The following is a 13,351-nucleotide window of genomic DNA, read 5'->3' as shown; positions in this document are numbered from 1 at the left end:
GGTCTATTTAATTTGTTGTTTTTGTGTGGTTAAAAGACATCCACAATGTTCTCATAACAGTGACATTCGCAGTGCTTCTATAACAGTGATAAAAATAGTGCCCCCATAACAGTGACATACACAGAGCCCCCATTACAGTGACATACACAGAGCCCCCATAGTGTCATCCACAGCGCCCCATAACAGTGATATCCACAGAGCCCCCATTACAGTGACATACACAGAGCCTTCATAGTGTCATCCACAGAGCCCCATAACAGTGACATGCACTGCTCCCCCATAACAGTATCATCCAGAGTGACCCCATAACAGTGAGATATATGGCGCTCCCATAACAGTGATATCCACAGAACCCCATAACAGTGACATACACAGAGCCCCATAACAGTGATATACACAGAGCCCCATAACAATATCATCCAGAGTGACCCCATAACAGTGAGATCTATGGCGCTCCCATAACAGGGATATCGACTGAGCCCCATAACAGTGACATGCACTGCTCCCCATAACAGTATCATCCAAAGTGACCCATAACAGTGACATGCACTACGTCCCCATAACAGTGACATCCACAGGGCCCCCATAACAATGATATCCACAGCGCCCCATAGCAGTAGTGACAACAGTGACATCCACAGTGGCCCAAAACAGTGTCAGCCACAGTTTCCCTATAACAATAAAGACAAATGGCTGTGTTGTTATGGAAACCTGGTGTAAAACTGTGTGTATGTCAATAAGGCCAAGTATTCATTAACACATCTGTATGAACGGGTCCCCATCTGTTCCGCAATTTTGTGGAACGGGTGCAGACCCATTAATTTCAATGGGACTGCAAAAGACCCCGTAAAAAAAGATAGAGCATGTCCTATTCTTGTCTGTAGCCATGGACAAAAATAGGCATTTCTATCACAGGGCCGGCCATGTGCGGTCCGCAAAATGCAGATCGCACATGGCTAGTGTCCGTGTTTTGCGGATCCGCAAGACACTTGCTGACGGGTGAATGGACCCTAAGAATGAGATGTGCAAGCTTCTATTGGCCAATAGGGGTCATGTGAGTGTGTGTATGTCAGAAAGGCCTCATGCACACGACCGTTCCGTTTTTTGCGGTCCGCAAATTGCGTATCCGCAAAACACGGAAGCCGCCCATGTGCCTTCCGCATTTTGCGGAATGGAACAGGCGGCCCATTGTAGAAACGGACAAGAATAGGACATGTTATATGTATATACAGGGAGAGCAGAATTATTAGGCAAGTTGTATTTTTGAGGATTAATTTTATTATTGAACAACAACCATGATCTCAATGAACCCAAAAAACTCATTAATATCAAAGCTGAATATTTTTGGAAGTAGTTTTTAGTTTGTTTTTAGTTTTAGCTATTTTAGGGGGATATCTGTGTGTGCAGGTGACTATTACTGTGCATAATTATTAGGCAACTTAACAAAAAACAAATATATACCCATTTCAATTATTTATTTTTACCAGTGAAACCAATATAACATCTCAACATTCACAAATATACATTTCTGACATTCAAAAACAAAACAAAAACAAATCAGTGACCAATATAGCCACCTTTCTTTGCAAGGACACTCAAAAGCCTGCCATCCATGGATTCTGTCAGTGTTTTGATCTGTTCACCATCAACATTGCGTGCAGCAGCAACCACAGCCTCCCAGACACTGTTCAGAGAGGTGTACTGTTTTCCCTCCTTGTAAATCTCACATTTGATGATGGACCACAGGTTCTCAATGGGGTTCAGATCAGGTGAACAAGGAGGCCATGTCATTAGATTTTCTTCTTTTATACCCTTTCTTGCCAGCCACGCTGTGGAGTACTTGGACGCGTGTGATGGAGCATTGTCCTGCATGAAAATCATGTTTTTCTTGAAGGATGCAGACTTCTTCCTGTACCACTGCTTGAAGAAGGTGTCTTCCAGAAACTGGCAGTAGGACTGGGAGTTGAGCTTGACTCCATCCTCAACCCGAAAAGGCCCCACAAGCTCATCTTTGATGATACCAGCCCAAACCAGTACTCCACCTCCACCTTGCTGGCGTCTGAGTCGGACTGGAGCTCTCTGCCCTTTACCAATCCAGCCACGGGCCCATCCATCTGGCCCATCAAGACTCACTCTCATTTCATCAGTCCATAAAACCTTAGAAAAATCAGTCTTGAGATATTTCTTGGCCCAGTCTTGACGTTTCAGCTTGTGTGTCTTGTTCAGTGGTGGTCGTCTTTCAGCCTTTCTTACCTTGGCCATGTCTCTGAGTATTGCACACCTTGTGCTTTTGGGCACTCCAGTGATGTTGCAGCTCTGAAATATGGCCAAACTGGTGGCAAGTGGCATCTTGGCAGCTGCACGCTTGACTTTTCTCAGTTCATGGGCAGTTATTTTGCGCCTTGGTTTTTCCACACGCTTCTTGCGACCCTGTTGACTATTTTGAATGAAACGCTTGATTGTTCGATGATCACGCTTCAGAAGCTTTGCAATTTTAAGAGTGCTGCATCCCTCTGCAAGATATCTCACTATTTTTGACTTTTCTGAGCCTGTCAAGTCCTTCTTTTGACCCATTTTGCCAAAGGAAAGGAAGTTGCCTAATAATTATGCACACCTAATATAGGGTGTTGATGTCATTAGACCACACCCCTTCTCATTACAGAGATGCACATCACCAAATATGCTTAATTGGTAGTAGGCTTTCGAGCCTATACAGCTTGGAGTAAGACAACATGCATAAAGAGGATGATGTGGTCAAAATACTAATTTGCCTAATAATTCTGCACGCAGTGTATATATATTTTTTGCAGGGCTACGTAACGGAGCAACGGATGCGGACAGCACACGTAGTGCTGTCCGCATCCTTAGCGGCCCCATTGAAGTGAATGGGTCCGCATCTAAGCCGCAAAAACTACGGCTCGGATGCAGACCTGAAAAACGGTCGTGTGCATGAGGCCTAAGGCTAAGAATCAAGGACCTGCAAGTTCTATTGGTTAATGCAGGTCATGTGATGTTACCCTATTTGCTTTTGCATTATTATTTTTTGTGAATATCTCGAAAATGGTTGGTCCCAGAGAGATAAAAACTGGTCTAAAACCTTGGCTTGGCGTTTTTTGGCGTGATTAAAAACATACAGACAACAGGAATTCATTTTTATATATAAGAGATAAGAAATTATAGGACATCTTTCCTTAACGCACAATCCATCTATCCTTCTGGACATCTGGCGGTGTGTCAGAGCTACTCTTGCTTGTCATCTGGAGGTTTTTATACAAATATATTTTCTCCGGAGCAGAACATGCTGGGCACATTCACTCCATTTGGACATGGCAGCATTCATTCTCCAGAGAGGTTAGTATATTAGATGGTGTTTATTCTCCACGGTTTCTTTGGCTGGTAATTTTATCTTCTGGTCTACCTATCTTTTTGAGCTACTGTAACATATACAGTTAAAATGACCACGTCAGTTTGCTAGTAACTTATTATGTCATCACTTATCAGTTTTAATATTTCATAGCAATGTTTTCCTATTGCAATACAACCAAGTTGGAGGAGTAGTGAAGAATAAAGAGGGAGAAACAATAAAGGAATGGGACTGGCCCAAAAAAGGCAAACTGTCTGATCCCTTTACAGTGCAGGTAATGTGCCCATTGGTTGATACTGTAATTCATGACGAGTTCATAAAATGCATCGTTTATAAGGGAAGCTTTGAATACAAATGTTGAACTTAGATTAAAGTAGTTTTCCAAGATTTTAAATCATCATGACCTATCCTCAGGATAGGTCATCAGTATCTGATCGGTGGGGGTCCAAAACCCAGGACCTCCGTCGATCAGCTGTTTAAGAAGGCAGCGGCGGTCACAGTAGCCTTGTGGCCTTCTCTCTGCTTTCCTAGGCCAGTGATGACACGTTGATCTGTCATGTGGCCTAAGGGCAGCTCAGCCCCATAGAAGTGAATGGGGCTGAGCAGCGATCCCAAGCACAACTGCTATACAGTGTACGACACTGAGCTTGGTAAACTGTGAGAAGCAAGCGGCGCTCACTCACAGGTCTGCTCAAACAGCTGATGAACACCTAGGACCCCCATCGATCAGATACTGATGACCTGTCCTGAGGATGGGTCATTAGTATTAAAGTCTTGGAGAACCCCTTTAATTCCACTTCACCATTTTTGCATCATATTTATACATAAGAGTTCTGTTGGTAGATCTTTTTTTTTCAGGGGGATGAGTGACACCCCCCAAGCATCTTCTCCCTGTAGGAATTATCTTACTTACACACCTTATGTGAGTACCCTTTCTTACCTAGGTTAATGAACATGTCTATGTTAGGATTGCCGGCCAGTATGCTATTAGCTTGATCTTCAGATGGCAGCATGAGACTGTGCGTTTATCTCTCTCACCAGTCCTGGATGTTCCTCCTCCACAGACTGAAGATTTGGTAAGCTTATATGAATACAGGAGGAGACTCTTTATAATCATTCTGGGCTCAGTGGTTTAGATATTACATATCATGTATTATATCATGTTATAGGGCCAGCTTATGACAAATGAGAATTTTTCTTCAAAAACTGCAAGAGAAATGGTCAAAGCAAACAAGAAGAAAGCAAAGGACAAGGACACAAAGAGGAGTCCAAAGAAAACTGTAAGCAAAATGATGATTTCTTATGCAGTTTTCATGACATTGACGCTACTGATATTTTGAATTGTCAGCACATTTGTTTTGAGCCATCAGCCTACATGGAATTGATGGATGACAATTGTGGAAAATCTCAACTTTTCTCCGACACTTCTTTGCATGACATCTTTCACATGCATTGGCTTAGATTATTTTATTGGGGCCCGGAATAAGAAAGTAAATGACAGAAATTTAAATTTTTATGCCTATGGTACTTAAAGGCTATGTACACCTTTAGAGGCAATTTTTTTTATGATTGCATTCTACTCATTTTGAGCTATAAATCATTTTTTCCATTGGTCTTTATTATAAATATTCAGCTGTTCTGTCACAAATGGTTAACTGTCTAGCTAAGTGACTGGAACTTTTTACTTTCACTTTGTGCCATCTAATAATCTCTAATTTACTAAGAGGTCATAAACACTTATTTGAGCCACATTCTTATCAGTATAATTTCCATATTTAAAGGCTATGTAGACCTTTGGTGGCATTTTTTATTATTGCGTTGTATTCATTTTAGCTAAAAATCTATTTTTAAATTGGTCTTTATTAAAAATATGGAACCTTTTTTCTGTACAGACCTGAGATGCTCTAATAGAGGGATCTGAATTTTCTCTCTGTCAGTCGGCTAATCTGACAGGCTCCTTATCTCTGCTCTCTCACATTATAAACACTCATTACAGCTCAGTTCTTATCTTACTGATTAGAATGTGGCTTAGGCTACTTTCACACTCGCGTTTTGGGCGGATCCGTCATGGATCTGCAAAAACGGATCCGTTACAATAATACAACCGCGTGCATCTGTCATGAACAGATCCGATTGTATTATCTGTAACATAGCCAAGATGGATCCGTCATGAACTCCATTGAAAGTCTATGGGAGACGGATCCATTTTCTATTGTGCCAGATTGTGTCAGAGAAAACGGATCCGTCCCCATTGACTTGACGGATCCGTTTGGCTCAGTTTCGTCAAGCGGACAGCAAAACGTGGCAGGCAGTGTTTTGGTGTCCGCCTACAGAGCGGAATGGAGACTGAACGAAGGCAAACTGATGCATTCTGAGCGGATCCTTTTCCATTCAGAGCGAATTAGGGCAAAAGTGATCCATTCTGGACCGCTTGTGAGAGCCCTGAACTGATCTCAGAAACGGAAAGCCAAAACGCTAGTGTGAAAGTAGCCTTAAGTAAGTGTTTATGACCTTTCAGTAGTTTAGAGATAAGGTTTATTAGATGGCCCAAAGTGAAAGTACCAGTCACACAGCTAGAAAAAACGTTAACCCTTTGTGACAGAACAAGTCAATATTTTTTTTTAATAAAGGCCAATTAAAAAAAAGATTTTTAGCTCAAAATGAGTAAAATGCAATTATAAAAAAATGCCCCCGAAAGTGTACATAGCTTTTAAATGATTGGTACCAACTAAGATGTGTCCCATTGGCAAATATAGAAAAAATGTATAGCATGTATGGAAGGTAACAATAATCATTCACTTATGCATTTACACATTCAAATTATAACTCATTATCATTATGTATAGATGTCTTTAGTTAAATTGATACTATAATCAAACCAGTCTCCAGCCAATAATGAGATTTTGTAAAGTTCTTCCATCTAGACAATATTGCCACTTATAACTTATACTTTTGGATATAAAACTAGAAACTATTCCCATATTTTAATTAAGTCCTGCAGAAATAGAATATTGGTAGGTATTAGATTACTAAACAGTGACATCCGTTACAACACTTTGGTCTAGATTTACTAATTCTGTCTAATTTGTAGACAGAATAAACCTAGTCTGAAAATGCAGAAATGTATCATAGAGGCTGCTGCTGGATGATAAATCTGGTGCCTCCTTAGACAGTCTAGTCTAGTGTTTACCACCTATTCCTTGGCTTGGTTTATTCCAAAATGTGCCCACATGTCCTAATAATGTGTTCCAATTGACCAAAATGCTGTCCACCAAAAACTTTAAACCAGTTGTAAGTTGTCCTAATCTGTGCCACTTTTATGTGCCATATTCGTGGATTTCAGCTTCATAACTGTATCTAAAAGGTAGATAAAAGCATGTGCATGCCCACATTTCAGTTTAAAACCAGAAAATAATGAGGATATAGGAAAAATTCTTTTTTGGTGCATCTGAATAATAAATGAGGTGGCGCAAACAAAGCCAAGAAAGAGCCACACTCAACATAGTAAATGTGGACCATTATACTAAACATAAAGACCTGACTTCTGAAATATGTGTGGGGTATGGAAGATCAGTAATCACCCATATATCACTTTCTGCATGACAGATATATGCGACTTTGTCTTCACACCAGATACTATTACTGACTCCTTATTCTCGTGAGATACATTATTGATCACAGCTTTGTCACGTATTGAACTGTTGTTGTATAGAACAATGCATCTTCATGATATAAACTCAGCCTTTACTCCCAACATCCTTTTGCAGACTACAAAATGCCATATTAGACCTTTATCTTCTAAAGATCTGACACAATTGCTGCTCTCTAGGGGTTCATAAAGCATAGTTTATATGCTGGCAAGGTAAAAAAGCTTGCAGATAGAGGATAAAAATTATGATGAACAGAACTTTGTTTCAAATATTAGCCGGAGGTAATTTACCCACAAATCATAATTATATTTCTCTTTAACTTTAATCCTTTTAGTGTAATTATGGTAGCCATATGGCACATGGTTCTCCCATGTGCCAAGATGTATTTCTCTAAAATTGAATGTATTAAATGTTTTAATGATAGGATAGTTTTGTTCATCTAAGGCCTCAGACCATTGTCATCGCACACAGAACCATTCATTTATGTGAATCCATTCCGCAAAACAGAACAAGTCCTATTGTTGTCCATTTTGCAGACAAGAATAGGCAGTTCTATTAGGAAAATGTGGCATGCACACGATCGCTATCTTCATTTTGTGGATCCGCGGTTTGTGGCCCACAATATACATATGGTCGTCTACATGTAGCCTAGTTATATAGTATTATTATATCCTAGTCAGACAAAAATATCAAAATGCTAATTCTATTCTCTTCTCCCTATTGAGAACATGTGCACACTTGACTGTGTCCATGTGTATGGGGGAGTCAAGCAGAATGGCTGTTGGCTGAGCAGGCATTTGGCCGACCACCATAATATTGGCTCCGTGCCTTGGTATATGACATTATATATGTAATTTCTACATAATAATAAGAAACTGTAAATAATTTCTAACCAAATATCTATTAATTCTCCAAATAAGACTATTTTATCAGAGTTGGCAAAGACACTTGTAATTCCAGAGGATCATATTAATCCTTCAAATGACTTCAATGCAGCTGTTGAGCTCAGGAAGCTTCATAGAAAAATCAGAAATATTGTAGATGACTGGATGGAGCATTATCGCTTGGCTTCAGGTAAATTCCTTTTCCCATTCTTATTCAGAACTCATAGCGCCTATTCACATGGGCAAATTACCGTATAGAGCCAGTTATTGAGAATGAACATTCTTAGAAACGCTTGTTCCTGCTAACTGACCCATGTAAAGGTGCCGCCAAACACCGTTCAGACAAGCAAAACACTTGGGTGATCTGTTCATTTTGCGGCAGAAAAATTACAATTTCTTGGCAGCTCCGTGTAAACATGTATTGGTTGGCAACAAACAACGAAACTCTATAGGAACAAATGATCGTAATAACAATTGTTCATCCCCATAGAGGGGGATGATGGCAGCATGCAAATTGCATCTGGACAATTTGGGAATGATCTGGAACGAGCGGTAATTCCTAGTTTCCTTTGTATTAGCCCATGTACATAGGCCCTCGGGGATAGAGCTGTATCTTTCTGTATAATCTGCAGTATCTCTGTGTGAGAGTTATTGTCCATCAAGTTGAAAAGAAGGGCTTTTTAATCTCACCTCCTCCAGTCAGTGAATGCAGCTGTACCTTAGGCAGCTGTCTATACTGCCTGCTAGGTCCAAGCAGCAGGACATTCAGTGATTATTTTATTACCAGGAGACCCACATTACATTTCAAAATCAAGATCTAAGTAAAGGAGACTGAGATGATGCTTAATTTTAGCTTTGGCGCTGTGGGAAATTTTACTTGGCATGCATATTAAAGTGGTTGTCTGAGATGCTGATATTGATAGCCTATCCTCAGAATAGGTAATCAGTATCTCATCTGTGGGGGTCCAACTCCTGGCATCCCCTCCAGTCAGTTGTTTATAGAGGCTGCGGCGCTTCGTTGAGTCACATGTCCTAGGCACAGCTCAGTGCCTTTCAAGTGAATGGGCCTGAGTTGCAATACCGAGCACAGCCACTATACAATGTATGGCACTGTGCTTTTCGCGCTGTGAGTAATCCGCTGTGCTCAGGAGAGTGTCATAGCCTCTTCAAACAGCTGATTGGCAGGGGTGCCGGGAGTCAGACTCCCACCAATCGGATACTGGTGACCTATCCTGAGGACAGGCCATCAATATAAACATTTTGGGAACTCCTTTAATGACATCAATAGGTATTTTATTTGCCTTTTTTTGCATTTGGTTTGCTGTTGTGTATTACTATGTATTGGTGTGCTATGGTCAGTGTATATAAGTAATGTGTGGAAAGTTGATGCTGAGACAATGCGATTTTGCAGGTATTGATTCACCGCATATACAGAAGATGTCTGATGCACCTCCAAAAATTTCAAGAAAAAGGAAAGTCCAGTCTGCTGCCATATTCCCAGTTACAGTGCCTGTTATAAAGTCCCAGCCTGCCACAGAAACAGATGTAGAGAGTGCACTACAGAAAGAAAGTGCCTTGCTATATGGCCGCCTGCTATCAGCCCCTGTGCATCATCATAATATGAGATGGGATTCATCACTGAGCTCTGCTTCACCTAGGTATGGAAAACTTTTAAACATGATGACATACTGAAAGGGTTAAAAGAGCTTGTGTCTTCCCCATTGAAGGGGCTGTCCACATTTAGAACAAAGGGTATGCTTTTTTTTTGTCAGAGGCATTTAGGGGATTTAATTTATTTTTTTATTGCTTATATAATAGGAAATACTTTTCTAATATATATGTATTTAAAATTCTGCAGGCATACCTTTCTTATATCAGGAAGGTGACCCTATATGCAGAAGAATGGTAAAGTCCATTTATCAGTCGTATGTGATGCATTCATGGCCTAACCGAAACATGGCATCAGTCATGTGACACTCTTTACACCCTGACATTCAGTAAGCAGCAGTATTACATGACGTACCTGTGGCGGCACACAGGACACATGCCTGTGATAAGTAAATAGAATAGTGATCTGATTTTTATTGTTGATATTACAGTAACTAATCACTGTGTGGCTGCTTCTAGGTGAGTGATGGGCAAACTGCGGCTCTCCAGCTGTTGTAAAACTACAAATCCCATCATGCCCTGCTGTAGGCTGATAGCTGTAGGCAGACAGGGCATACTGGGAGTTGTAGTTTTACAACAGCTCGAGAGCCGCAGTTTGCCCATCCCTGTTCTAGGTGATTCATAAAATGACTTTCTCTAGGTGATGTTGCCATGTGTTAATAAAATTTAGTGTAAAAAAAACTAAATAAAGCACACAGAGATCTGCTTGTACACAGGCAATGTCAGACATGATGAGATACTGCATGTAGTAATAGTGTATATGTTAAAGGCAACATATGAAATCAGGCATTGTATAGAATGCCTAAAGTATTCAGGCAAAGTATGAAACGCTTAATATTTGGCACATTTCCTAGGCATTCTACATAATGCCTAAAGAACAAGTGGCAAGGTATAAAATACTTGCCTTCTAGGGGTCGTTGTCACTATTCTTCGCCTTCCTTATTGCAATAAGTAAGGACCACTTGTCTTCGATTAGCATAGGAAAGACCGGCTGTGCAGGAGCTGGGGGCTTCTGCCTGAGGTCTGTCCACAGATTTTCAGATCAGGTCACTCTGAGGACCATGGTAAAACCTTCATCTTGCACCTTTTGAGGTAGTTTCAGGTTGCCATTTCCTCAGTTTCAAATACAATTTAGAAACAGCAGTTAACTGGAACAGTGGAGGTGAAGAAAAGGTCTGGAAGAGTAAGAAAATTTTCAGAGACAGCTGGTCATAGGATTGCTAGTAAGGCAAATCAGAACCCCTCTTCACTGCAAAAGACCTTCAGGAAGATTTAGCAGACTCTGGAGGTGTGGTACATTGCTCTACTGTTCAGCGATATCTGCACAAATATAGCCTTCATGGAAGAGTCATCAGAAGAAAACCTCTCCTGTGTCCTCACTACAACATTCAGCCTCAGAAGTCTGCAAAAGAATATCTAAACAAATCTGATGCATTTTGGAAACAAGTCCTGTTGACCTATGAGATAAAAATAGAACTCTTTGGCCACAATGAGCAAAGGTATGTCTGGATAAAAAAGAGATAAATCCCTGTGAAAGGTACACCACAATGATATGCAACTGATAACACTGGCCAATCCCTCAAGCTGATGTTAAGAACTGAGACTTTAGCCAATGTATTCTAGTCAGGAACACATCGGAGCCCTTTTGCACCACCGTCAAGGTATCTCAGCGTGGCATGGGTTCCTACCACTAAGCTACCTACGGAGTGTTAACACAGCCTGAGAGGTGCTAAGATACAACTTACAGCCAGGTTCCCACATACCTCCATAGTGAGATTACTCAGGCAGTGGGAGAGATGATAAGGCTGCAAGCCCCCCCTATAACAGGCCATGTGACACAGGCTACCAGGTGCAACAGAATGCTCAAAAACCCCAAACACTGTGGCGTGTTTATAACCGGGGGAGCAATTCCTCCGCATGTGATCCGCTGCTAACGGCAATACCCAGCAAAATGGAGGATGTCGGCAGCGGACCACATGCACCACAATGGCATCCTACACAAGATGGGATAATGTGTGGATGCAAATATAAAAATACATAAATCACTGCGAAAGGTGCACCACAATGATATGCAACTGACAACACTGGCTAATCCCTCAAGCTGATGTTAAGAACTGAGACTTTAGCCAATGTATTCCAGTCAGGAACACATTGGAGCCCTTTTGCACCACCGTCAAGGTATCTCAGCTTGGCATGGGTTCCTAACACTAAGCTACCTACGGAGTGTGAACACGGTCTGAGAGGTGCTAAGATACAACTTACAGCCAAGCTCCCACATACATCCATAGTGAGATTACTCAGGCAGTGGGAGAGATGATAAGGCTGCAAGCCCCACCTATAACAGGCCATGTGACACAGGCTACCAGGTGCAGCAGAATGCTACCAGCAGTACGCAATGGCCCATTCTAAACATATCAAGAAAAATAACTGAAATAAAGTGGCCTAAATGGCAGGAAATGCTCAAAAGGGGGAGCAATTCCTCCGCATGTGATCCGCTGCTAACGGCAATCCTCAGCAAAAATGCATACAATGGAGGATGTCGGCAGCGGACAACATGCACCACAATGGCATCCTATACAATATGGGATAATGTGTGGATGCGAATATAAAAATACATAAATCACTGCGAAAGGTGCACCACAATGATATGCAACTGACAACACTGGCTAATCCCTCAAGCTGATGTTAAGAACTGGATAAAAAAGAGCACAGAATTTAATGAAAAGAACACCTCTCCAACCATTAAGCATGGGGGTAGATCAATCATGCTTTGAGGTTGTGTTGCAGCCAATGGCACAGGGAACATTTTACGGTAGAGGGAAAAATGGATTCAATGAAATTCCAGCAAATTCTGGAAGCAAACATAACAACAACTCTAAACAAATGCTGAAGGTAAAAAAAAGGATGGATTCTAAAAATGGACACACTTAAAAATCCAATATAAACTACCTCAAAAGTCACCTTTGCGGGAGGATGTGCCTAATTTATGACAAGGCGCTACTGTGCGCTCAGAGCTGCTGTAGATTTCTGGCTTCATTTGTGCCAGAAAATTGGTGTAAATAAAGATAAATTTGTCGGGGCAGAGTGGTACTGGACATGCAGTACTGTAGATGGTGCTACAAGACAGACAATCAGCGCATACAGTTCAGTAATACAGATGTTTTACCAGTGAAATCTCCATGCTGATTGGATGGATCTTCCAGCCAATCCGATGTGCTGCTCGGGAGTGCCTGTGGCATTTTATATTGAATGTAGTTTTAAGCCACAAAAGCACAGAAAAGACAACTGTATATTGAAAATGTAATTATATATCATTTTCTACATACATTAAGAACACTAAATTAAATATTTAACTTGATTCCTTTTAAGGGTTTGCATTCTTTGATCGATTTTGTTTTTGTTATTGGATTCCCTGACGTTAAGTTGATCACAGGGCATCCCTTTGGGACCTCCATCATTCAGTTGTGCTCTTTTAGGGAATCTCATAATTAAGCCTCATTAACACTTCAGTGTTTGGTCAGTGATTTCCATCAGTGATTGTGAGCCAAAACCAGGATTGGAGCCTCCACAGACATGGAGAAAGATCTGCTCCTGTTCTATGTTTAGAGCCACACCTGGTTTTGGCTCAAAATCACTGATGGAAATCACTGACCGAACACTGACATGTGAATTAGACCTAAGGGCTCATGCACACGACCGTATGTATTTTGTAGTCCGCAAAACATAGATCCGCAAAGAAATACGGATAACGTCAGTGTGCATTCCGTATTTTGCGGAATGGAACA

The 13,351-nt window shown here is 41.1% G+C and overlaps 1 protein-coding gene across 1 annotated transcript in view; it reads left to right on the top strand.

The window, feature by feature from the left end:
• The first annotated feature begins 3,213 nt into the window (after positions 1-3,213).
• The window catches only part of C1H3orf20 (chromosome 1 C3orf20 homolog), a 29,420-nt gene continuing 19,282 nt past the window's right edge, over positions 3,214-13,351 (top strand). The window contains exons 1-6 of the mRNA XM_040408968.1: positions 3,214-3,351; positions 3,518-3,638; positions 4,309-4,440; positions 4,534-4,644; positions 7,935-8,088; positions 9,310-9,556. Of these exons, the coding sequence (XP_040264902.1) occupies positions 3,299-3,351; positions 3,518-3,638; positions 4,309-4,440; positions 4,534-4,644; positions 7,935-8,088; positions 9,310-9,556 (818 nt within the window). The 5' untranslated portion in view covers positions 3,214-3,298. The remainder of the gene's footprint in view (positions 3,352-3,517; positions 3,639-4,308; positions 4,441-4,533; positions 4,645-7,934; positions 8,089-9,309; positions 9,557-13,351) is intronic.

Source organism: Bufo bufo, chromosome 1 (assembly GCF_905171765.1).
Source record: "Bufo bufo chromosome 1, aBufBuf1.1, whole genome shotgun sequence".
NCBI lineage: Eukaryota > Metazoa > Chordata > Amphibia > Anura > Bufonidae > Bufo > Bufo bufo.
The sequence above is the reverse complement of the archived record's forward strand: the minus strand, read 5'-3'. Positions and strand labels throughout refer to the sequence as shown.